The sequence below is a fragment of the Dama dama genome, chromosome 27 (assembly GCF_033118175.1).
Source record: "Dama dama isolate Ldn47 chromosome 27, ASM3311817v1, whole genome shotgun sequence".
Taxonomy (NCBI): Eukaryota; Metazoa; Chordata; class Mammalia; order Artiodactyla; family Cervidae; genus Dama; species Dama dama.
Window position 1 is genome coordinate 9,762,923 of NC_083707.1, and position 27,784 is coordinate 9,790,706.

General features: G+C 41.3%; 1 protein-coding gene and 1 non-coding gene across 2 annotated transcripts in view; one reads left to right on the top strand and one right to left on the bottom strand.

The window, feature by feature from the left end:
* Nucleotides 1-27,784, bottom strand: part of DOK6 (docking protein 6) — a 389,543-nt gene that overhangs the window by 145,154 nt on the left and 216,605 nt on the right. Inside the window, exons 4-5 of the mRNA XM_061130680.1 lie at nt 17,960-18,079; nt 3,740-3,929 (exon numbers count right to left, since the gene is read on the bottom strand). Of these exons, the coding sequence (XP_060986663.1) occupies nt 3,740-3,929; nt 17,960-18,079 (310 nt within the window). The remainder of the gene's footprint in view (nt 1-3,739; nt 3,930-17,959; nt 18,080-27,784) is intronic.
* Nucleotides 23,888-24,013, top strand: LOC133047879 (U6atac minor spliceosomal RNA). The gene has a single exon (XR_009690886.1). It is a non-coding gene; the product is annotated as a U6atac minor spliceosomal RNA (small nuclear RNA).

Sequence of the window (27,784 nt, forward strand, 5' to 3'; positions counted from 1 at the left end):
TTTTTGATTAAATGAGCTTGCATGGTAAACCGGGTTGCTTTTCACTTTTAAAGTGCTCTTTTATGGTTAACTAGCACCCCACTCCAGTACTCTTGCCTGGAAAATCCCATGGACGGAGGAGCCTGGTAGGCTGCGGTCCATGGGGTCGCTAAGAGTCAGACACAACTGAGCGACTTCACTTTCACTTTTCACTGTCATGCATTGGAGAAGGAAATGGCAACCCACTCCAGTGTTCTTGCCTGGAGAATCCCAGGGACGGGGGAGCCTGGTGGGCTGCCATCTATGGGGTCGCACAGAGTTGGACACGACCGAAGTGACTTAGCAGCAGCAGCAATAGCAGCAGCAATTACTCTAAGCAGGCTGTGACTTCATCTCCCCAGGCCACGCCCCTCTGAGTGAGGACAGCTCCCAGCGAAAGCTCCCTGGTCCTCCTCTCCCATCCTCACCCGCATGGGTGTATGATTACAACTGTCGGGATGTGTGAGGTGTGTTCCTCCAGGAAGAATGATCTTGCTCCATTTCTACCGTGCATGCTTATATTTTATTGGTACAGTAGAATTTAAAATTCATTTTAAAAAAAGCTCGTCAGTAGGGAGCCCCTCTGCTGCAGCCCACGAGCCCGGAGCCTGGGCTCTGCAACAAGAGAAGGCACTGCTGTACGCGACGCCCATACACTGCCGCCAAAGGCACCCCGCTCACCACAACCGGAGAAAGCGCAGGCAGCAAGGACCCAGCGCGGCCAAGCAGATGAGCAAAGTTGTACAAAGCCTGTCAGTGGAAAAAAGCCTAGTTCGACACCCAGTTTTATTACTTTCCAGTACATACGGTAGTACAAGCAAATGGCTAGAGACTGCCTCCAAATGCTGTGCCCCGTGCCGAGAGGAACGAAATAAAACACAGAAGATGGAGATCTTGAGCTCGTCTACCGGGTTGACAGCACAAAACCGACCGGCCGGTTTCTCCTTTAAACTGTCCCGCATCATCACCCACGCCCCCCACACCCCTTCTCCCAGTCCTGCCTTGGGGAGCTGGGTCGGACACGGACAAACCCTTCTGCTCTTGGTTACCTTTAGCAAGAGTGAGATCTTCTGGACTTTATAAAACAGATGCACAGAGCAATGGTCAATATTCCAAGGGCAAGGGACACCCAAAACTCAGAGAAAGAAAAACATACAAATGAACAGTAACCACAAGGACAAACCTCCAAACATAAAGAAACAAAGGAGAAAAGGGAAAAAAATTAACAAGATATCCAAGTCCTCTCTTAAAATAGAAATATCTTAACTCATCTTTTTAATGCCTGTAGTTATGGGGTCAAGAACGCTCTTTGCACCATTAGAGGGTGTGTGAATTGAAACTGCTTTGAAAGCAATTTGCTATACTGTGAAGAACCTTGAAAACGTTCACAGCTTTTGACCCAGGAATTCTGCTTTAAAAAGGCTCTGCTAAGAAAATAATCAGATATTTGCACATCTTTTCACAGATGGTCAGTGTGGCTTTATTTATGATAGTTCATTTTGGGAACACCCTAATGTTAAATTAATGACAGTAGAGCCATATGTTCAGATATCATAAGGTCACAAAAATCTTGACTTTATAGGACTTTATAGGAGATTACTTCTCAATATAATATTAAATGAAAATACATTGATTTTAAAATTCATTGGAAGGAAGTACAGCAAAATATTAAAAGCCATTTTCTCCAGATGCAGAAATAGTAAGTGATTTTAAGCTTTTCTTTCCAACTACTCCCTCAAAAGCCTGGCTTGACTTTTAAAATCAGATGATATAGAGTATTTTTAAAAAAATATTCACTTATTTCTTTGGCTGCGTCGGGATCTTTGGTTACAGTGTGCTGGCTCTCGATCCGTGGCGCGTGTGCTCAGCAGTTGTGGCAAGCAGGCTCAGTTGCCCCATGACATGTGGGATCTTTGTTCCCTGACCAGGCATCGAACCTGCGCCCCCAGCCTGGCACGGAGGATTCTTAGCCACCCGGTGGAGCTAGTGGTAAAGAACCCGCCTGCCAATGCAGGAGACATAAGAGACGCGGGTTTGATCCTGAGTCGGGAAGGTCCTCTGGAGGAGGGCATGGCAACCCACCCCAGTATTCTTGCCTGGAGAACCCCAGGGACACGGGAGCTTGGCAGGCTACAGTCCACAGAGTCGCAGAGAGTCGGACACCACTGAAGCGACTTAGCCTGCAGGCCACTAAGGAAGTCCCAATGTCAAGTGTTAAAACATCTCAATACCAAGGACAAAGGGAGACCTACAAGGAAAACGTAAAAAGTGCAAGGCCTGCCTCAGGTTACAGGAACAGACTTCTGCCCTTACTGTACCTACCTAGGAATCAAGGCCCGCTGTTGCACACAGCTTCAAGAACCACCCTTGAAGCCCCATCCAGAAATGCTCACAGCTCTCTCCCCTTCCTCGGCCTCATTCCTCCCAGGCAAAGCGATTTGTTGTAAAAGTGACAAATGCTCATTGTCAAACCTCAAACAGTGTAAAAGCACATAAAATAAGAAGAGTAAATGCCCCCACTTTTTTTCTATGTTGGAAACACTGAGGGATACTTTGCGTATAAAGATGGACACTGATACTGAGTAAACAGCTCCATGGTTCTCGACCAATGTCAGGATCCAGGGCACGGTCTCCACCCTCACAGGTCCTGTGTGTCCCCTGGAGTCCATTCTCTCCCGACCTGAGGCAACCATTCATTGGATTTCTGTTGCTATAAATCAGTTTTGTCTGTTGCAGGATTTCCTACCAATGTTACAACAATGTTTTTGAGATTCATCCATCCTGTGTGTGTCATGGTGGGTAGAATTCTGTTGCATAACTATGTTAATTTGTCTACTCAGTCACATGGCGACTTCATAATTACCCTATAAGGGCACTGATTCATTTTTAGAATGTGATAAATCATATGTCCAAGTGTGAATACATTAAACACTTCTTATATAGAATCCCCAAACCTAAGTCTTATTTTGGATGAGTGACAACAGTATCACAAAGGGGTCACAACATAATGACCTGATACAGTTGATTGAAGCTCATGTCTAAATCATATCTGTGAATAATGATTGTGAAGCAAGCATTCATTTTAGACATTTATGGATTCCAACCATATGCTGTGATCAAGAAACCAGTGTATCTGTCTTGACATACTTCGTTTAAAATCTGAGTCACACATTCCATAAATTATGGATCTGCCAACTTTCTTTTCAGTCATTCTGAATTAATATCAATATTTATACTTGACTAATGCTATTAACATAAACATCTGGATAAATGAATATTGCATTAAATTATCTCAAACCTAAAAAGTAATATTTAAGCAATTTTATATAAGACTCCTTTCAACATTTTTTCCTTTAAAAAAAAAATCCACAAAAGTAATGCCAGCAAGGACATGTTGACTTTTATGGAAACCCTACTGCACCAAAAATATAGGAGGATGTTCCCAAAATATAATACTGTAATAATTTCACAAATATACTGCATGATAAAAAATAATTATGAAACTACTTTGATGTCAGCACAAGAGACTGAAGTTATTTTGGAGCAATTAACCTGCCATAGAATTAACACAGTTTCATCCAGATTATCAACAAGGATCTGAAGAAATCACATATTTGGTGACCTCTAACGAACTGAGCCTTTATGAAAGCAACCATCTACCTGAGCACAAAATCTTGGTCCCAGGCCCCTCCTTCATGTCGCTTCTGCCCTCAGAGCTTACCTGCCCGACTCAAACGTGAACCACGTCGAGTCCCGCCCGTATCTCCTCAGTGAGCTGAGGGGCCACATCACCAGCTTGACCTTGGCGTTGTGGATATCCCAGAGATAGATATTCTCGTGCGTGATCTGCATTGTGCATTCGCCATAAATGTCCAGATTTGGTGTAGGCATAAGGTACACATTGAATCGTTCTGCAAAGAAACAAGGAACGGAGACAATGCAGTGAAGACAGGTGTGACTTTTACAGCAGCGCGATGTTAACCTGTATACCTACCTACAGCCTGCAGAAAGCCTACAGCCTGCAGAAAGGGTCACCGTGTTCCTTGGTGACACCAACACACACTGTGAAATACTCTTCCCATTCTGTGGGAAAAGCGGTTAATGTAGTCTTAATCATTCAGTCATTCTCTCATTCTTCAACTTCTTGTGGCCTGCGTCCTGTGTGTGTGCGTGCGTGCGTGTGCATGCGTGCATGTGTGAGTGCGCTCAGTCGTGCCTAACTCTTTGAGACCCCATGGACTGTAGCCCACCAGGCTCCTTGTCCATGGGATTTCCTGGGCAAGAATACAGGAATTGTCATTTCCTTCTCCATGCATCCTCTGTGGTGTGGATTAAATGGTTAAATTGTACCATGGGAACATAAGGGCAAAAGGCTAATTGGAGTCTCTGCCCAAATGGTGTTACTGTCTGCTTCTTCACACAATCTTAAGTGGATGTCATATAAACAATTCCAAGGAGGAATGCCTTATCTAATTTACACAAGAACTTACTCAATTTTACCTCTGCGGCATGAAATGTTTAATGCCCACTCAGACCGACTCTCCAAGCACAGAGTACTCATGATCAAATTCAGCATATGATAAATGCAGATATTCATGACTGCCTTCTGCAGAACTTCAGCCATTGTTTCGGTAAGCAAAATAAAACCACATAATGCTTTCATTCCTGGATATTTTGTAGATGAAAATCTATTAGGCAATGATTCCAAACCCTTTATAAATATTTGTGTATGTTAAGCACCACTGCAAAATTCTGCAGCCCTCGGTCCCCATTTAAATGCATTAGATATACTTTATTTTGAAAGACAAGGTTAGTTGCTAAGTTCCAGGAAGTAAAGAACTTGCTATGACCTACAAACTGTCTTTATAAAATATCCCTAATTCCTAGCACCTTATCTTTGGTGTATAGTAAGCGATCAATAAATATTAGTTAACTAATATTTCAATGAACTAATGTTAACTAATAAAATGAGTGAAAAATATATCCCACAATGAAATAAATATATCCCTGTCAATCTTAAAGAAAAATCAACCCTGAATATTCATTGAAAGAACTGATACTGAAGAGGAAGGTCCAATACTTTGGCCACCTGAGGCAAAGAGCTGACTCCTTGGAAAAGATCCTGATGCTGGGAAAGACTGAAGGCAGGAGGAGAAGGAGAACAGAGGACGAGACAGTTCAATGGCATCACAGACTCAATGGACATGCGTTTGAGCAAACTCAGGGAGATATAGAAAGACAGGGAAGCCTGGTGTGCTGTAGTCCATGGGGTCTCAAAGAGTCGGATACGACTTCGCGACTAAACAACAATATGACAAATATCAGGGCTTCCCAGGTGGCTCAGTGGTAAAGAATCCGCCTGCCAATGCAGGAGACACAGATTCAATCTCTGGATCGGGAAGATCCCCTGGAGTAGGAAATGGCAACTCACTTCAACATTCCTGCCTGGGAAATTCCATGGATAGAGGAGCCTGGCAGGCCAGAGTCCTTGGAGTCGCAAAGAGTCAGACATGACTGAGCGACTAAACAACAGTGATGAAGATGGGCTGCTAGATTTGAGGAATTACAAAAAAATGAGTCATGACAACAAAAAGTTTAAGAATTAATGGCAGATATATCTTTGTGAGTTTGAATTTAATTGTGAACAGTGCTTTAAAGGCAGAGCTGTCGCATGAATTATTTGGAGAGGCATAATCATGTAGCTGCAGTTGGTCAAGGACTGAGATATTTAGGAATATGCTACCATCCATCAGGATGCTGCGGTCTTAAACACTGTATGTTTGCTGGTCCTGACCTGCAACTGTCTATATAATGGAAAGAATCGTTCCTGTTGCAGGTATTTTGTAAAGCAAAGATTTTCCGGTGCCAAGTTGGTTATATTTAACTTAAGCACAATAGTTTGAAATTTAGTAAGCATATGGGCACTATTTATGTTCAAGTGTCTAAATATTTGGGGACTAAAAATAATGATTCAATATTTTGCTTAGATTGTTGACCCATGAAAGTATTATAGATAGAGATTTCATATAAAATTATTCAAAATTATTAAAATATAATCATTTCAAATAATTGCAATTATTTCCTAAAGAAAAAGGCAAAATGGGGTAAGTTCTATAGCTGAGAAATGAAGAAAGAACATTGTCCCATCAGTTATCTTCAATGACAGCCTGTATCTGTATCTACATGTTGCTACTGTTGTTCCATCACTAAGTCGTGCCTGACTCTTTGCGACCTCATGGACTACAGCACACCAGGCTTCCTTGTCCTCCACTTTCTCCCGAACTTTTCTCACATTCATGTCCATTGAGTCGGTAATGCCATCTAACTATCTCATCCTCAGTTATCCCCTTCTCCTTTTGCCTTCAGTCTTTCCCAGCATCAGGGTCTTCTCCAGTGAGTCAGTTCTTTGCATCAGGAAGTGTTGGAGCTTCCCCTTCAGCATCAGTCCTTCCAGTGAATATTTAGGACTGATTTCCTTTACAGTTGACTGGTTTGATTTCCTTGCTGTCCAAGGGACTCTCAAAAGAGTCTTCTCCAGAACCACAATTTGAAAGTATCAGTTCTTTGGTGCTCAGCCTTCTTTATTATGGTCCAGCTCTCACATCTGTATATGACTACTGGAAAAACCATAGCTTTGACTAGACCGACCTTTGTCAGCAAAGCGATGTCTCTGTTTTTTAATATGCTCTCTAGGTTTGTCATAGCTTTTCTTTCAAGGAGCAAGTAAGTGTCTTTTAAGTTCATGGCTGCAGTCACCGTCTGCAGTGACTTTGGCGCCCAAGAAAATAAAATCTGTCACTGTTTCCATTCTTTTTTCCCATCTATTTGCCATGAAGTGATGGGGTTGGATGCCATGATCTTAGTTTTCTGAATGCTGAGTTTCAAGCCAACTTTTTCATGAATGATATCTGCCTGCAATTTTCTTACACTGACTTTTTCTGGCTTCAGTATCTGGTTATAGCGGCTTCATAAAATGAATTGTGAAATAATCCCTCCTCTTCTGCTTTCTGAAAAAGTTTGCATAGGACTAACATTATTTCTCCTTTAAATAGAATTCAAGAGTGCACAGTATGTGACTGGAGTTTGTGTATGGGATGTTGTACATTTTTCATTTTAATTTCTCAAATGGAAACAGGGATTTTAGGTTTTCTATTTTTTTTCTTGAATCGTTTGGGTAATTTGAATCTCTATTAAGCAATAAAAGTTTTATTTACAAAGTCTATAATCAGAGATAATATTTTCAATTTTTCTTTTATGGCAGATGGAAATTAAAAACATTTTCCCCCATTTTCTGCTCTGATTTTAACATTTATTATAATCTGAGCTCTGAGAATGTTATTACTACAATTAGGATTTTAAACTATGCTCAAAGAAAAATGCAGAACTTTACAAAATATATTTTAAAAGTGAGAGGCTGAAAATTAACGATCTAAACATACACCTAAAAGATCTGAAAAAGAATCCTGCAATTAAACAAAATGGTGGAGCAACTAACAGTGGTTAGACATAGTGAGAGCAGAAATTAATACACTTTAAATAATACTGAAAAAAGGCTTAATAAATAAGTTAATATCTGATGATGCCGATTAAGAGGGAAAAAAGCCATAAATAACCCACAGGAGGTAAAAAAGGAGCTATCACTACAGTGTAGACAGATATTAAGAAGGTAATACAAGGATGTTGTTATTAAATTTATGTCAGTAACTTTGAAACTGTGTAAGAAATGCAAGAAACTTTGCAAGAAATCATTCAATCATTTTAGCAATGATTTTCCTAAAATCATTGGTAGATGTTCTGAAGCTAATTATAATCAATAGTTCATTACCCTGGGTTTTCAAACTTTAGTGCGTATTAGGGTTCCTGGGGTTATTAAAATACAGACATCTAGCCCCACATCCCAGAGATATTTACTTTAAAGGTGTGGGTGGGGCCCAGAATTCTCCTGTTTAATATGCATTTGATGTGAATGAATTGAAGACATTCACAATATGCTAGAGAAACACTGACTTTGCTGGTAGATGTTGTGCTACTTGCTTTACATGTGGTATTTAATCCTTACTATCATCCTGTGGGATGTGTGCCAACAGTATCATCCTCAAGAGCAGGAATCTGAGATTTAGAGTACTTTAGTCCCTTGACCCTGGCCCCAGAGCTCATGAGAAGTGGACAAGAACTTGATGATGTACTATGCTTGGCCACTTATGTTCCTCAGGCTAAGGGTCTGACTTTCAAGCTTTACACTATAGTTTTACTGTAGCAGGAAAATAACGAATCATCAAAAGTTGGATATATCCAAAATGAAATTAGTGAATACTGAGACTTCTTTTCTTTTCTCTTTTTGTGTGTGGGTATATTTGTGCTTGTTTTCTGTGAAATGAGGAGTCATTTAACCTGGTTCCTCATCATAGTTCAATCTATCAAGCTTTCTTTATATGACCAAAAGCACGGCATACTTATGACTGATTCACGTTGATGTATGGCATAAACCAACACAATACTGTAAAGCAATCATCCTCCAATTAAAAACAAATAAATTAATTTTTAAAACATTTAAGAAACAGAAAAATAAACAATGATTGATACACCTTGTGGGTACGAGCTTGTCTCGCTTACTACTCTGTGAGCTTCTTAAAAGTAATGGCCCGACTTTGTATGAAGGGAATGGCAACCCACTCCAGTGTTCTTGCCTGGAGAACCCCATGGACAGAGGAGCCTGACGGGCTACAGTCCGTGGGGTCGCGAGAGTCGGACACAACTTAGTGACTAAACCACCACCACATTTCCTCAGCTTAGTTCTCACACAGCATAGCCTCAAAAATCTTTGATGAATGAATAATGAATGAGTGAATGACATACAAGGGTGTCTGAGTGGAATGTAGGGAGCATGGTTGCTAGGGTAACCCAAGTAAATAATTTATAAACAACACTGGAATACTGTTTTGCTCCCAGACAAAGGTTATACACATGTTCTTTGGCTAAAAGTAGGAATTCATGAGAATTCTAGCCCATTTCTAAGCAGGGACTCTTGGTCCTGGGAAAAAAACCGAACCCTCAAATCTGACTCCGAATTAATCAGATGACAAAGTCTGAGGTCACTTCTCCATTTTGTTCTGGAGGGTGATCTCTTGCATGAATAGCAAAACAGATCCTTCAATCCACTTGCAACTGTAACAGCAGGAACTTCGTACAAGTGGCTAGCTTCTTGGTTGTGATGCTTACCTCTGCTATTAGTGATTAATACATTGCATTTGTTTCCTAGGATTGCTATTATGTATTTTGAGACTCCTTTCTAAATAAATATGATTGTAACACTGTACCACAATATTTTCTAAGGTCAGCATAAAAAAAAAAGTCACTCAGTCGTGTCCGACTCTTTACGACCCCATGGACTATACAGTCCATGGGATTCTCCAAGCCAGAATACCGCAGTGGGTAGCCTTTCCCTTCTCCAGGGGATCTTCCTAACCCAGGGATCGAACCCAGGTCTCCTGCATTGCAGGTGGATTCTTTACCAGCTGAGCCACAAGGGAGGTCACAAGGTCAGTCACAAGGTCAGCATAGGCTATCTTAAATACAGCTGAACGATGTGAAGATTCTGAAAGCTGTAAGAAGGTAAAGCTCAGATTGTCCACTTAGTGTGCACTCTTTTGTGGCAGTGTTATCTGAAGTCAGAATAAGTGTGTGTGTGTGTGTGTGTGTGAGTAGGTAGGTGTGGCGTGCTATCCTCCCTTACTTTCCCGTATCCCATGCCAGATTCTGAATCAATAGGAAAACAGCTGACAAACACTAGACAAAGATGATTAAAGCAAAGAACTTAATCAATAACCACTTTTATTTTAGCAACACATGTTATACCTTTAAAAATTATTTGCTGGGTATATGAACTTGGGCAAACTCCGGGATGATGAGAGACAGGGCAGCCTGGAGTGCTACAGTCCATGGAGTTGCGAAGGGTCAGACACAACTTGGCAACTGGACAAAACCATGCCCAGTATATTAATAATGCATACATATGGAACCTAGAAAAATGGTACTGATGAACCCATCTGCAGGGAAGGGATGAAGATGCAGACAGAGAATGGCTTTGTGGATACAATTGGGGAAGGAAAGAACCAACACGGAGAAGGAAGCACAGACACACATGCACCACAATGCGTAGAGCAGAGAGCTGGTGAGAAGCTGCCGTGTAATGCAGGGAGCCCAGACGGGCGCTCTGCGATGGTCTGCAGGGGCGGGGTGGGGAGGGGAGGGCGGCCCAGCAGTGATGATATGTGTGCAATTATGGCTGAATTGGGCTGTTGTGCTGCAGCAACCATGACAACATTGTAAAGCAATTTTCCTCCAATTAGAGAATAAATAAACAGTTCACACAAATGTTTATTCTTAGCTAGTCTCAGAGTAAATAAGACCAAGCTGTTTGAAGCGTCAGGAAAACCTTCAAGGGCAAGTAGCAATTTTGAATGTCAAGAAATATGCTGTGGTCAGGACTGAGCAGTGGGTCTTCTCTTGGTGATGGGACCCCACAAGACCACCGTGAGCCACGAACGATACGATAATTTATGACATCAATTCTGCACACATGTGCCTCTCATTGCTTAGGAGTAATTTCAAACGGAATCCAAGCCCATCACTGATAAAATATTAAAGCAACCTAGATGCCCATCAGCAGATGAATGGATAAGGAAGCTGTGGTACATATACACCATGGAATATTACTCAGCCATGACCAGTCCTAATGAGATGGATGAAGCTGGAGCCCATTATACAGAGTGAAGTAAGCCAGAAAGATAAAGAACATTACAGCATACTGACACATGTATATGGAATTTAGAAAGGTGATAACGATAACCCTATATGCAGAACAGAAAAAGAGACACAGAAATACAGAACAGACTTTTGAACTTTGTGGGAGAATGTGAGGGTGGGATATTTCAAAAGAACAGCATGTATGCTATCTATGGTGAAACAGATCACCAGCCCAGGTGGGATGCACGAGATAAGTGCTCCAGCCTGGTGCACTGGGAAGACCCAGAGGAATCGGGTGGAGAGGGAGGTGGGAGGGGGGATCGGGATTGGGAATACATGTAAATCCATGGCTGATTCATATCAATGTATGACAAAACCCACTGGAAAAAAAAATAATAATAATAAAAATTAAAAAAAAAATAAAATAATGTTTCTGATGAAAAAGAAATGGTAGAATTTAACTCTGAAATGCCTCAAGGAGAAACCCCTGAATCTGTAATAACAAATCTTTCATAAAGGAATGATTCTAATCTGAATGTATTAATGACTTCAAGCATGTATCAGGAAGTTAAAGTTTTATTTATATGAAGAGGTGTTATGATTGAAAACTGTGGAAGGTCAGTTTTACAAGATAACATTATTTTAAAAAACACCTGCATTAGCTAAAACAACAAATACTTTCCCTTCATGTAGTAAAATGAACAGGTGTCCTGTCTAACAAACAGGTGTGTCTCTAAAGCAATTCTAGGGCTCAAGGGAGAGGGTTCATGTCAACTAATTAACACTCTAAGTCTTCAGCATGAGATTTTATGGATTACTTCTAGTTATTTCAGGGCGGATCTTGAAATGGGATTAACATTTTTTTGGAAGAGGTCCATTGATTAGGAGGTGACAAAACTGGGGAATGCCAGTAACAACCTGTGCCAATCTGTGTGTGTGTGTGGGTCCTGGCAGCATGGACACACATATTCACTGGGATTTTTGAGCTACCAATAGCTGAGGCCGCCATTTTGACATTCTGTTGAGGGTTATGCCTTCCACATTGTCCTATGGTATAAATCACTAACTTACAAAGTTGTAGCTAGACTTTAATGGGCCAAAAGAAGTGGAGGAAAAGTGCTGTTATCTGGACTTGACGGAGCATTTTAAAGAAAGTGTATATAGACTGGGAGAGATGGAAGGAATGGCTATGTCCACGGCCTTGGAGTCAGGGAGAAATTCACCCACGTGGAAGGTGTTTCCTGGGGAAAGGAAATCCTCCAGCTAAGATTTTCCTTTGAAAGCTAAATATGGAAGAGTCTCAATGTGTGTGTGAGTGTGTGTGTGAGTGTGTGTGTGTGTGTGTGTGTGTGATGCCTGCCAGTTTCCTTTAGGGTACCATGTACTTTCAGGAAGTCATTTAAATGGGTCAAACACTACGTCCTCCAACTAAATACTACTATTTACTAAAAGCATATATAACCCTTTGTATGAATTTAGGATTATTTAAAAACCATTGGATGACATTATAACTTTACGTCTTCTCTAAACTATATGCAGGAATTAATTTTTGATTTCTTTATTTTTACTTGGGTTTAAACAGACTTGTGCTTTTTTTTTTTTTTAAATCTAAGCATGAGTTAGTCTTTATTTTATATTATCCCCTGTAACCATCAGGATAACACCATAAATCAGTATTGGTTTATTTTCACACGGTAGCAAACTGAAATTAGAAGTGACTAAGGAACCTGATCTATTTAAGGGGTACAGCCCACATTCAAGTTTCATCCTAAAGAGTTTACTTAGTAGGCTAAATCTGCTTGTGCTTCTTACATAGCTCTGGCTATTTAATTCTGTGTTTTTCCTATCCTAAAAAATTTATATTAAAATTTTACCTTTGTATAGTAGGTAAATTACTTTGACATTATTATAAAATCAGCAATAAAAATTATAATAATCAAAAGAGTACATTATATACTTGGATAGGAACCATATACAATCCTAGGTCTTTAAGGTAAAAGCATATAATTCACACCAAACAAGTTGCACACAGCAATGATTCCACCCACAGGCCTTATTTATTCACTTCCTTCATATTTCTGTATGTAGTACTTGACGAATGTTTACTGGTAAAGATTTTTTTCCTTCTTCTCTCAAACTGAGAATAAGCAGCATATTTTAAGTAATATGATTATGGATGTTCTGTACTTAGCATAGTTCTTAGAAAATAAGTCAGAGAGATGAAATCCAAGAAAGTGTGGGAAAGAAACTGAAATATCAAAAGGAAGCTAGAAAAAGAGTCACAGGAATGCCTCCGTGACTTTCTGAAACTAGCAACATGGGCAAAATTTGCGCCTGTATATATTCATGATTAGTTAGTGGAGGGAGAACATTTTTCTCAGTTCAGCAAAAAACAAAAAGTGATGATTTTTAATGGTCTATGAGATATCAGAATATTATTATCAGAATACACATGTGTATTCCATATGTGTATCTATGTTATCAGAATATTATTATTTATAACGAAATCACCATCAGTGTTATCCTGACGCTTTTTTACCTGTGCTCTCTAGTGTATAACCACAGATTATTCCAGAATTTCTTCTAACAACTAGTGTCAAGCTTCACCAATATCCCTCATTATTTTCAAAAACACGAGTCATTAGAAATTAATAACATTGGAAACTTTCTATTTTCATACCACTAGATATTCCAGTGATGATAGTTTTTAAAATGGAGGGGGAAAAGCTCGTTACGCTACTCTGATTTCATTATTCAGAGGCTTTACACAAGAAGATGCAGCATAAATTCTTGAGACATCAGAAAAGTTAAGTTAGAGAACAGTGCAGTAATATGATACATAAACCTCAGTTTTGTTATTCACACTCTGAGTTCTCATGCATTGTACTTCCTCAGGTGTAGTACAGACTTCCCTTGTGGCTCAGCTGGTAAAGAATCCGCCTGCAAGGCAGAAGACCTGGGTTCGATCCCTGGGTTGGGAAGATCCCCTGGAGAAGGGAAAGGCTCCCCACTGCATTATTCTGGCCTGAAGAATTCCATGGACTGTATAGTCCATGGGGTCGCAAAGAGTCAGACATGACTGAGCGACTTTCACTTTCACTTTCAGGTGTAGTATGGAAGTGTAGTAAGAAATCAGAAGTTGTTAAACAGGAGATGGCAAGAGTGAACATCGACATTTTAGGAATCAGCGAACTAAAATGGACTGGAATGGGTGAATTTAACTCAGATGACTATTATATCTACTACTGTAGGCAAGAATCCTTTAGAAGAAATGGAGTAGCCATCATAGTCAACGAAAGAGTCCGAAATGCAGTACTGGATGCAATCTCAAAAACGACAGAATGATCTCTGTTTCCAAGGCAAACTATTCAATATCACGGTAATCCAAGTCTATGCCCCAACCAGCAATTCTGAAGAAGTTGAAGTTGAATGGTTCTATGAAAACCTACAAGACCTTCTAGAACTAATATTAAAAAAAGATGTCCTTTTTATTATAGGGGACTGGAATGCAAAAGTAGGAAGTCAAGAAATACCTGGAATCATGGGCAAATTCGGCCTTGGGGTACAAAATGAAGCAGGGCAAAAGCTAACAGAATTTTACCAAGAGAACACACTGGTCATAGCTAACTCCCACTTCCAACAACACAAGAGAAGACTCTACACATGGACATCACCAGATGGTCAACACTGAAATCAGATTTATTATAGTCTTCACAGCCAAAGATGGAGAAGCTCTACACAGTCAGCAAAAGCAAGACCGGGAGCTGACTGTGGCTCAGATCATGAACTCCTTATTGCCAAAATCAGACTTAAATTGAAGAAAGTAGGGAAAACCACTAGACCATTCAGGTATGACCTAAATCAAATCCCTTATGACTATACAATGGAAGTGAGAAATAGATTTAAGGGATTAGATCTGACAGACAGAGTGCCTGAAGAACTGTGGACGGAGGTTCGTGACATTGTACAGGAGACAGGGATCAAGACCATCCCCAAGAAAAAGAAATGCAAAAAGGCAAAATGGTTGTCTGAGGAGGCCTCACAATTAGCTGAGAAAAGAAGAGAAGCAAAAGGCAAAGAAGAAAAGGAAAGATATACCCATTTAAATGCAGAGTTCCAAAGAATAGAAAGGAGAGATAAAGCCTTCCTCAGTGATCAGTGCAAAGAAATAGAGAAAAAATACAGAATGTGAAAGACTAGAGATCTCTTCAAGAAAATTAGAGATATCAAGGGAACTTATGCAAATATGGGCACAATAAAGAAATGGTATGGACCTAGCAGAAGCAGAAGATATTAAGAAGAGGTGGCAAGAATACACAGAAGAACTATCGTAAAAGATTTTCATGATCCAGATAATCATAATGGTGTGATCACTCACCTAGAGCCAGACATCCTGGAATGCAAACTCAAGTGGGCCTTAGGAAGCATCACTACAAACAAAGTTAGTGGAGGTGATGGAATTCCAGTTGAGCTATTTCAAATCCTGAGAGATGATGCTGTGAAAGTGCTGTACTCAATATGCCAGCAAATTTGGAAAACTTGGCAGTGGCCATAGGATTGGAAAAGGTCAGTTTTCATTCCAATCCCAAAGTAAGGCAATGCCAAAGAATACTCAAACGACTGCACAACTGCACTCATTTCACATGCTAGCAAAGTAATGCTCAAAATTCTCCAAGCCAGGCTTCAACAGTATATGAACTGTGAACTTCCAGATGTTCAAGCTGGATTTAGAAAAGGTAGAGGAATCAGAGATCAGATTGCCAATATCTATTAGATCATTGAAAAAGCAAGAGAGTTCCAGAAAATCATCTACTTCTGCTTTATTGACTATGCCAGAGGCTTTGACTCTGTGTGGATCACAACAAATGGAAAATTCTTCAAGCGATGGGAATACCAGACCACTTGAGCTGCCTCCTGAGAAATCTGTAGGCAGGTCGGGAAGCAACAGTTAGAACTGGACATGGAACAATAGACTGGTTCCAAATTGGGAAAGGAGTACGTCAAGGTTATATATTGTCACCCTGCTCATTTAACTTATATGCAGAGTACATCATGAGAAACGCTGGGCTGGATGAAGCGCAAGCTGGAATCAAGATTGCCAGGAGAAATATCAATAACCTCAGATATGCAGATGACACCACCCTTCTGACAAAGCAAAGAACTAAAGAGCCTCTTGATGAAAGTGAAAGAAGAGAGTGAAAAAGTTCCTTAAAACTCAACATTCAGAAAACTAAGATCATGGCATCTAATCCCATCACTTCATCAAATAGATGGGGAAACAGTGTAAACAGTGAGAGACTTTATTTTTGGGGGCTCCAAAATCACTGCAGATGGTGACTTCAGCCATGAAATCAAAAGATGCTTGCTCCTTGGAAGAAAAGTTATGACCAACCTAGACAGCTTATTACAAAGCAGAGACATTATTTTGCCAATAAAGGTCCATCTAGTCAAAGCTATGATTTTCCGGTAGTCATGTATGGATGTAAGAGTGGGACTATAAAGAAAGCTGGGTGCAGAAGAATTGATGCTTTTGAACTGTGGTGTTGGAAAAGACCTTTGAATTGCAAGGAAATCCAACCAGACCATCCTAAAGGAAATCAGTCCTGAATATTCATTGGGAGGACTGATGCTGAAGCTGAAGCTCCAATACTTTGGCAACCTGATGTGAAGAACTGACTCATGGAAAAGACCCCGATGCTGGGAAAGATTGAAGGTGGGAGGAGAAGGGGAGGACAGAAGATGAGATGATTGGATGGCATCATTGACTTGATGGACATGAGTTTGAGTAAACTCCAGGAGTTGTTGATGGACAGGGAGGCATGGCATGCTGCAGTCCATGGGGTTGCAAAGAGTTGGACATGACTGAGCAACTGAACTGAAGTGAACTGATGCTGTGGACTGAACTGTGTCTCCATAAATTCATAGGTTTAAGCCCTAACTCCCAAGATGATAGGATCAGGAGATGGAGGCTTTGGGAGTAACTAAGTTTAGAGGAAGTCATGAGGATGGGGCCCTCATAATGAATTAGCACCCTTCTAAGGGAAGACAGGAGACAGCCTTTTCTCTCCCTCCACCACATGGGTCCACAGCAAGAACTCGGCATCCAAAGCTGTGAGGAATTAACTCCTGTTGTCTAAGCCACCCAGTCTATGGTATTTTGTTATGGCATCCTGAGCAAAGATATAATATTCTCCACATTCCCTAAAAATCTACTGAAAAACAACATAAGCCAAGATTGTTTATTTAGACTCCAAATCTTTGACAATGCTTTAAGAAGAAATGTAGGACTACTACTGTCCATTCAAAACCTTATGTACAGTGAGTTAATATATTGATTATTTATTGAAATAAATGGCAATGTCACAGAGCAAGAATATAGGGGACCTGGGCTGTACCTTAGCATTTTTCTAGGTGGTATGCAGTCTTGAGACACATGTGTTGATCAGTATACTTTGCTTTAAAAAGGATTGGTCTGATGTACCCCAGTGTTCATAGCAGCACTATTTACACAGCTAGGATTTAGAAGAAACCTCAATGTCCAACAAACACGAATGCATAAAGAAGCTATGGCACATATATACAATGGAATATTACTTAGCAATAAGAAGGAATGCATTTGAGTCAGTTCTAGTGAGGTGGATGAACCTAGAGCCTATTATACAGAATGAAGCAAGTCAGAAAGAGAAAAACAAATTTAGTATATTAACAGATACATATGCAATCTAGAAAGACAGTAATGATGAACATTTTTGCAGAGCAGAAACAGAGACACAGACATAGAGAACAGACTTTAGACACAGTAGGGGGTGGAGAGGGTGGGGCAAATTGAGAGACTAGCATTGAAACATATTCATCACTATATGTAAAACAGAGAGCTAATGGGAAGTTGCTGTATAATACGGGTGATTGTCCCAAAAACTCAACCTGGTGCTTTGTGACAACCTGAAGGGGTGGGATGGGGTGGGGGCTGGGGGGGGGTGGAGGTTCAAGCAGGAGGGAACATATATATACTAGTGGCTGATCCACATTGCTGCATGGCAGAGGACAACAGAATATTGTAAAGCGATTATCCTCCAATTAAAACTGAATTTTTTTTAAAAAAGGATTGGTCCAAAATATTTCTGAGGTCCATTCAGTTTCAAAGTTCAACAACTCCCTGTGCACTTTAAAGGGAAGGAGGGAGCCGCACACTTACCGTTCTGCTCCCTCTGCACGCCGGCCGCCAGGAGATCAGGCTCCCCAAGGCTGATGTCATTGAGCCGGGTCCCCAGGCACTCCATGCAGAGGTGTTTGCACCACTCCTCAGCCTCCAGCTCTGAAAAGAAGCAGGCCATCAGAGTCAGGCGAGGCTGCCCGGGGAGGATGGAGAGGACTGCTTCCTGAACCAACTACCCAGGCAAGCGGTGAGCCGTAAAAACCCACCTTCAGGAAGCTAGAAAGCTATATTCAAGAAGTGAAATAAAACAATCTCCACAATTGTTGCCCATGATTTGACATTATAACATTGTATCTATTGTATCTTAAAGATATTTTAAGCTATCCCTATATAATTGTGGAGAAGGAAATGGCAACCCACTCCAGTATTCTTGCCTGGAGAATCCCGTGGACAGAGGAGCCTGGTGGGCTGCTGTCTATGGGGTCGCACAGAGTCGGACATGACTGACGCGACTTAGCATGCATATAATTTATCTTATTTATAAAGAACAGACTGAGAAGATTTGCTTACTATCCAGTATACTTTAGATTGATTTAGTTTGGGGAGAGAACTTACTTAATTTAAATATTAAATATAAAAATTATGAAGTATATAATATTTAATTAAATATAAAATAAAAATATGGAAGTGGATAGCTGGAAAACGTCAAACTAGACTAAACGCGTGAATGTCTTCCTGAATGTAACACTGGTTTGTGCAGACGGAAGGTCTGACCTTTGAGCCATTCTGAACTGCAGTGGATCACAGATCAACAAAAGAACGTGACCACTTTTGTTTCTACAAACATCAGAAGTGGGCCATCCTTACTTTAAAAAATTAGGAATAGGATATTGAAAATAACTTTCCCCTTTAGAAGACTCCAATTGCCTAAAGATATTAATTAGATCACTCTCTTTTCACTGCTGTTACTCTGCAACTTCTCTGGATCTGTGTTTTTCCTTTGCTGAAAACACGAGAGTATCTCACGCCTACACAGAATCCTGTAGTATCAAATGCTTCCACAAACATGGATGAATTTGAACCTAATATAAGACCTAGCTGGGCAAGATGGTTAAGGATTAGTGGCATACCTGGTTTCACATCCTAGCATGGGTCAGCACCAAGACAGAATTGGAAGCAAAGTGTTCTAACTATTTTTATATGCAGAGATCCAAAAGAGTATGAGGTTAGAAATTTGGGGCCAAGCCCCCAAATCGATTCACAGACATTGAATAAGAGCTTTCCATTGAGATCTGCCCAGAGAAGAGAGCTCTGTGGGAGACTGTGGGTTCTTTTTACTTTCTAACAATACTCCATGGTCTAGATAAAAGGGGAACATTTGACTTTTTCATGTAGCATAAATCTGTACTAGAGCCATTTAATATAGATTTCCTTCAAAGCTCTTGTTTCTCTCTGTGGATGACCTTCCAGCGCTTGCCTTGGCATTTTAAATCCCCATAATAACGTCATCTGTGACAAGGTTTCCTGACTCTAGGAATCTGAGCACCAACTTCTCTGTTCCATAGCCAATGCCATCAAACCTGGCTAACACTTTCTCCCCATGCTGGGTCACTCTGCCTTAGCTTTAGGACTGAGTTTGACCAATGAGATGTCAAGCCAAATTTGTCATTTCTTTCTACTTTTATCAAGACCATGGAATATTGTTAGAAAGTAAAAGAACACACAATCTCCCACAGAGTACTATTCTCATAAAAACAATAGTTCCCATGTTCCAATCACAAAAATGATTTTTCTTTGCAAAAGGTATGGTTAGTACCCTTCAGGGCTGGTCCTCTGTAGTGTTACTGTGGCTGCCTATGTCAAGGAGAAAGTAGATTCTCACGTGGACTGTCTCCTTGCTCAAGAGGAGTCAGAAGCCGGGTTTGGGAGGTGGGCTTTTCCTCAGGAATCAAGAAAATAATCCTTCCCAATCACTCTATGATGTTGTTTAGTTGCTAACGTGTGTCTGACTCTGTGACTTCATGGACTGTAGCCCATGAGGCTCCTCTACACATAGAATTCTTAGGCCTGAAGTCTGGAGTGGGTTGCCATTTCCTTCTCCAGGGGATCTTCCCAACCCAGGGATTGAACCTGTGTCTTCTGCATTGGCAGGCAGATTCTCTACCACTGAGCCACCAGGGAAGCCCAGGGCTACTATAATGACAAGAAGGCATTGCTGAGATGCACAGCTTTCTAAAAAAACCCTTTTTTCTTCAAGCAACAGAATGCCAGCATTCATAGAAAAAATTTATAGAAGCAACAACAGCACATATTGAAAATAATTTTTATTAGGTATTTGAGTTTCGACTTAAATTTATGAAAGTTTTGAAAACTTTTCTAACAATGATTAATATCTCAAGCCAATTTCCACGATGTGTCTCTAGAAGTCCTTGACATTTCTGGGAAGGGAGACAACATGACTCCAGCGTTTTCTTTTTACATTTCAATGTTTTGAATGTTTCTCCAAACTACAATACTTTAAATCACCAGAGAAGTCACATGCAGTTAACACCTCATCTGCATGACTACTTGCGAGTATTTCCAGGACCCCAAAGACAGAAAGAAGAGTATCCACTATGGTATTTGGGGTGAAAATAAAAGTGTTAAGTATGACAAAGCACCCTTGCGCCAACGTTCCCTTTAAATGTTTGTGGTCTCATGGTCCAGTGGTTCACAGGTTGTGGTCCTAGGAGTCTCATCATCAAGATTTCCTGGGAGTTTGTTGAAACTGGAGGTCTCTCGTCCCAGTTTGTTTGGTCCTCAGCTGTGTCTGAATCTCTGAGACTCTCTGAGGGCTCTGGAGGAGAAGGGGACGGCAGAGGATGAGATGGTTGGATGGCATCACCGACTCAATGGACACGAGTCTGAGTAGGCTCCGAGAGTTGGTGATGGACAGGGAGGCCTGGCGTGCTGCAGTCCATAGGAGTGCAAAGAGTCGGACACGACTGAGGACTGAACTGAACTGAACTAAACCGAGGGCTGTGGCTGAGCCTGGAGGAGCCGGGGCTCCAGGACATGGGCTGAGCAGCGAGCAGGGAACCTGCTGAGGGGCTTGCAGGGCGAGCGGGAGAGGGAGGGTGTGTGTCTTTGTGTGAGTGTGTATCAGTGCATGTGAGTGTGTCTAAGTGTCTATCAGTCTATGTGCATGTGCATATGAATATGCGTGTGTGAGGATTTGTGAGAGTGTGAGTGATGAGTGGGTCCGTGGTCTGTGTATCAGTATGTGAGTGCGTGAGGCATTTGTGTCAGAGTATGAGCAAGCATTGTGTGTCTGTGTGTCTGCGCAGATGTGCTGGAGGAACCAGGCTGCATGGACGGTGGCCAGGACTGAAATGGAGAGGCGGGTCCAGGAGCCACACTGCTGCCCGTGACCAGCGCGGTTCAGCCCCGAGGTCACGGTCAAGTTTGAGAAGCAGCTGGCATTCTGTCCGTCCTCTTCTGGGTTGTGTTTGGTTCAGTTAGATCAGCCCCAAACGTTCACGTCATGTCAAAAGTATTCACCTTTGTAGTCTGCACACTTGATCTAACAGTTTTGTTGCAGACAAGTACATTTGTTTGAGAATTATACAAGGCTTTGCGGTTCAAAATCTGTTTTCGATGGTCACCTTTCAAATAATTATAGCTGTGCTTTTTATTTGTTCTTTCTTAGGCAAATGCTCTGTATTGAAGTCCTTTAATATCTTTTATTGCATGTTAATTTACTTAGTCCCATCATTATTTAACTAGCGTTTTTCTCCCAGTTAACCTTAACTTTCACCTTTCTATTTTCACAGAACTGAGCAGATTAAATATAAAGGCAATAATCTCAACCCACTGCATTTTTAAATAATTATTTTCCTATAAAATTCAGTGCCTTTTGTCTTTGTTTTATCTTTCAAACATCTATCTCGCTCTACACATAGTGTGTAAATAATTAAATTTCTTCGTGGAGAAATAAAGGCAGAAAATGTTCTAAAACGTTTTCTGCATTTTCCTCTTCATGGTGGAAATGCTTTTTCATTTACATGTCTTTTTCAGGTAGCCTGCAGCTATACTCAAATTCTTAATTCAGATAAATAACTTTTCTCTGGCACAGAAACCTAAATAACATTTTAATTATGTATAGGATTAGTTAAATAGAGCAATCTGGCAATTTTCAAAAAAGAAAAGCTGAAAGATGTTTATGAATAACAAGACAAATAGTAGAGAAGAGAGACCAAACTGAGTGAATTATGAGACAAATGGGCTTATTGATTGTAGGGAAACTGACAATCAGCAGTCCTGCAAAGGAGAGATACAGTCACAGACGGACGGCCACTCCTGAGTGTCTTCCCATCACTTCTGTTTAGAATTCTGGGGAAAGTTCAGTTATATTCCTCTGCATAAGAGGAGGTCTTTACACCAGACTCTTAATAAATACTTACTGAACAAATGGTTAAATTTAAGCTTTATTATTTTCACTAAATTTAGGCCTTAGGATAATGACATGAGCGTTAAATGATCCAAAAGGAGCTTTGAAAATGGTGAAAAATTTTCTCCCACATATACAGAAAACAGGCTGTCAGCTAAAATCATATAGCAGAATTAAAAATAGCACCAATTCAGTTTCATGGTAATTTATTGTAAGATGCAGGCAAGACTAGCTTTATGTGGAAATAATAATTTAGTCCTCATTAAATTTGGCTTTTATTGAAAATCTTAGCAAAATGTAGGTAAAATAATACTGCTTTGTCTTCAGCAAAATCAGGAATTTTTAAGAATAATGTAATTTTTATCTGCTGGGCAGATTTGCTATAATTTGATGATAAATGTTGTTTTTGTGTTATTAAAGTCTTCTTAGATACATACTTTTCTGGAAAGTGAAGAAAAAAAATGTCTCCTGATGTAGACTGTTGCTTAAAGACTACAAAGAACTCCCTTATTGTTATTTGAAATTTACAGAGCCATTAAAATATACATTTTGATGACACTTTTCACTCTTAAAAATTGGTACCTACTTGTCACTTAACTGGCCTTATGGATGCATTGTGGACTTTTCTGTTTCTTTTACTTTTTCTGTAGTAGGAAGAAAGAAGCCAGTGACAACCGACCTGCTCACTTCAGCAAAGACGAGAAGGCTGAGCTCACAGGAACGACCCCATCTGCTGAGGTCCGACGGCCAGGACTGATCAGTTTGGGGATGTGGAACTTCTTGTTTTTTAAGAGCTCCTTCTTTGTTTAGTTCCTTCAGACCCAATTTTGGATTGCACATCTTTCCTCTACATCTCCATTTCATTCTGTGTTTACTGTTATCATAGCCTTTATGAGGTGGTATAGTGGTTTAGTCATGTCTGGCTCTGCGACCCCATGAACTCTAGCCAGCCAGGCTCCTCTATCCATGGGACTTTCCAGACAAGAACACTGGAGTGGGTTGCCATTCCTTACTCCAAGGGGAACTTCCCGACACAGGGATTGAACCTGGGTCTCCTGTATTGCAGGCAGTCTCCTGCATTGCAGGCAGGTTCTTTACCGACTGAGTCACATGGGAAGCCCCATAGCCTTTATACCACTGAGCTATCTGTCTGTCCTTCCAACCAACATATTCTGATACTGGAGTGAGAGAGACACTGATATAGTCTAGAGTGGGTGCAGCACTTGGATATGCAAACTAATAAATAAATGTGGAGGGACTTCCCGGTAGTCCAGTGGTTGAGAATCTGCCTGCCAGTGCAAGGAAAACGGGTTCAACCCCTGGTCCTGAAACATTCCACATGTCACGAAGCAGTTGGGCCTGTGCGCTGTAACTGCTGAGCCACGCTCACTAGAGCTGGTGCTCTGAGACTCGAGAAGCCACGGAAACAGGAAGTCCACGTGCTGTGACCAGAGAAAGCCCGCGTGCAGCAATGAAAAAGACTCAGCACAGCCAGAATGAATAAATGGATGAGTAAATAAATAACTGAAAAAAGACTCGTGTTGTATGAAAGGAGAGAAGGTTAGCACTCCCCTTGACAAGGATGGAAGAGGCTCTCGGGCCTGACAACACGCATACGGTTAAGGCATTGCCAACTACTTCGTGGCATCTAACCACTGTTTTTACACAGATGTACAGAACAGACTTTTGGACTCTGTGGGAGAAGGCGAGGGTGGGATGTTTCGAGAGAACAGCATCGAAACATGTATATTATCTAGGGTGAAACAGATCACCAGCCCAGGTGGGATGCATGAGACAAGTGCTCGGGCCTGGTGCACTGGGAAGACCCAGAGGGATCGGGTGGGGAGGGAGGTGGGAGGGGAGATCGGGATGGGGAATACGTGTAAATCCATGGCTAATTCATGTCAATGTATGACAAAAACCACTACAATATTGTAAAGTAATTAGCCTCCAACTAATAAAAATAAATGGAAAAAAAAAAAAAGACTCAGCACAGCCAAAAACAAATAAATGAACGATTCAACAAATAATTTTTTTTTTTCTAAAAAAGAGCTTTTGTCTTAGTCACGTTCTCAAAAGGCCTAAAAGCAATTCCTTTCTATGAAGCAAATGTGAAGTACTTGGGAGCAGAAAGGAAAACATTTAAGAGGAGAGCCGCGTGTTGGAATATGGAAATGTTGCCAGTGCTGTGGTTAGCTGTGGAAGACTGACAGAAACCATACGGAGCTCTGAGACAGTTTCTCTTGGCGAAGCGCAATTTATTACAAAAAGCCTTGACAGCTGCTCAGAGTATGCAATGGTACTTGGTCAACAGCCCCAGTGAACCTGGGCTTGTGTTATCCTCAGAGCTCCCAGAACAGAATGCAGCCTTGCCGGCACTTCAGTTTCTGTGCAGTGAGCCTGCTGTTGGACTTCTGTCCTTTAGAATTCTAAGATGATGAATCTGTTTTGGTTTAAGCTGCTGCATGTGGTATCCTTTTTAATGTAAGAAACTGAACAAAACAAACAACAAAGGCCAATTAGTCTCTTCCTTTCTACCAGGAAAACCTCTAAGCAAGCAAATTAATTTAAGGGGATGTGATCTGTGAAAAATTAGGAGGGTATATAGATCTGGATGGAACATGATGTGATTACATCTGCTTGAAGCTTAAGAAATAAAATAATGAGGAAAGATTTGCTTCTCAACAGTGGGGTCAGGAAGTCTCAAAACAGAATGCAAGAAGTGCCAAGAATTAACCAAGAAAAAGCAGGGGATTGGTGGAGGGATGCTGAAAGAGGACTGAGGCGAGGTGGGGCAATCACTGGAAAGGTGAAACTCAGCTTGAGTCTTAAGATTCAAGACAGGACTGGGTAACTGGATACATGATCTAAAGGGAAGGGATGTAAAGGATGAAGAGACATCAGATAAAAAAAAGGCTAATGTGACTTAAAGGGACACTCTGGGTTTAGAGGATCAACAGTGGTTTTTGTGGACAGTCTTCCAATTATATAGCCTTTCAGGGAGGAAAAAAAAAAGGCCAAAAAGAAGAAGTAGCCTTCAGAGCAACTGGTCGGGGGAGAGGAAAAGAAGAAAAAGTAGAAAATTTATGTAAGTGATACCCTGCAGTATTTGTCTCTCTCTGCCTGGCTTATGTCATTTACCACAATGCCTTTGAGGTCCATGTTTTCACAAATGGCAGCACTTCCTTCTTTTTAAAGGCTGAATAATATCCCATCACATATGTAGCACATTTTCTTTATCCGTTCAACTGTCAATGGACACTTAGGTTTTTCCATACTTTGGCTTTTGTGAATAATGCTGTCATGAATAGGGGAATAAAAGTATTTCTTTGAGATAATGATGTCTTTTTCTTTAGATATATAACCAGAAGTAAGAAATGACAACCCATTCCAGTATTCTTGCCTGGAGAATCCCATGGACAGAGGAGCCTGGTAGGCTCTAGTCCGTGGGATTGTAAAGAGTCAGACATGACTAAGTGACTGAGCGTCAGCAGGCAGGAATATAGATCATGTGATGGCTGTTTTTAATGTCTTGAGGAATTTCCACTCTGTTTTCCATGGTGTGTGCACCAAGCTGTATTCCTGCCAACAGCGTAAAAGGGTTTCCTTTTCTCCACATCCTGGCCAGCGGAGAATTCATTATCTCTTGCCTATTGTATATATGGTCAAGTTAATTTTCTAAAAGGGCACGAAAAATACACAAAGAAAAAGTTCTTCTTTATTGAAGTGAACTTCATAATTCCGGTGAATGAGATTGAAGATCCTCTTACGCTTAGATTCAGCTAAACCTACCACCTCAAAATAGTTAAATATCCTCACATTCTGAAAACATTCTGCTGCATTCATTCACTCATGATCTAAAAGTAGAAATGTAAGACCACGTGGCCGCCTTTGCTTGCAGTGCCTCCGGATACCCGTGCTGGAGTAAACCACCACCACAGAGGCTAACGGCAATGATCTGAGTACAGATTTGGCAGCCAAGAGAGGACCATGGAGACTCCTCTAATTCTGAAAGGGAGGCACCACACACCCTATTCCTCACGCAAACCAAGGGAGGGTGTGCTTCTGTGCATCTCTGGGTGTGTGTGAGGGGAGGCTGTGTATCTGTGGTGAGAGAACCTCTCCTACATATGAGTGGCTGAGGCTGTTGTTTTCACTCCTGGGCTCAGAATCTCCTTATTGAATTTGCTGTTATACATACTTGTCAGTTGCATGAGGAGAAGGACTGGAAGGAAACCCAAAGCCAGCATTGAAGGCCAACGGACATTCTCAGACAATGGACGGCAAAGATAAAACTTTGGTGCGTCCCAAGTGGACCCTGCTGAGGTCCAAGAGGGCTGCCCGCCAGCTGGACAGGAGACCCAGCGACAGGAAGCTCTGCACACACCCTGGTGGGGGTCACTGGCAGGGGTCAGCAAGGGACGCTCGGCGGTCGAGTGCAGGGAGGTGGCCGTCTGCTCGAAGAGCTCCCAAGACCCACCCGAAGAGACCCTGCGGCTCAGAGTCCACGCGTGTCCGCGGCTCCCGTGCTGGCCGATCAAACAGGCGGTGGGGTCCCTGCTTCCAGCCTTCTTCTCCGGACCCAACACTACAGTGAAGCCAGCATGTGGGGGTGAGGAGACCACGGAGAGATTACGCCCCATCTTCCCTGAAGCCTGAGTTGGGAAGAGGGTTCTGCAATCTAAGTCAAAGTCTGGCAGGCCTGGATTTTAAGACCAAAGTGAGCCAGGAAGGAGCTGGGAAGGGCAATGTGACAAGAGACAGTGGAAGCTACGCTGAGAGAAAACACCAACCCTCCCAGAATGCGGACTCTTCACTGCAGGTTCCCCAGTCACATTCTGATCAAAAAGGAAATATCCTTGTTTAAAGGAATTTCCTTAATGGTTAGCAAGAAAATATAATAAAATGGTGCTTTAAACTATGAAGAGTTTAAAGAGATTTTATATAAGAATAGAGAGGCTTAACAGACAAAATTGGTCAGGAAATATTCTCTGACATTAAGATTGCGATTTATTAAAAGCTCCACTTCAGTCAGTATAAAACGCATGACTATTTCAGGCAGGAAAGGATAGCAAAATTCTCCAGTTCTTTTTGGAAACGTTTTGTTGTTTAGCTGCTAGGACCTGTCTGACTCTTTGAGACCTCAGGAACTACTGAAGCCAACGATCTCCCCTGTTCTCCACTGTCTCCCGGAGTTTGCGCAAATTCACATTCATTGAGTAGGTGATGCTATCTAACCATCTCAGCCTCTGCCACCCTCTTCTCCTTTTGCCTTCACTCTTTTCCAGCATCAGGATCCAAGGGGCTCTCAAGGGTCTTCTATCCATCTCCAGAATGTCTTAGTTAAACATTTTCCAGACAGCGGTGCTCCACAGTGTGTCTGTACTGTCAAAATCAACCTGAGGATAACACATGGACCTTCCAGTTATTATCTC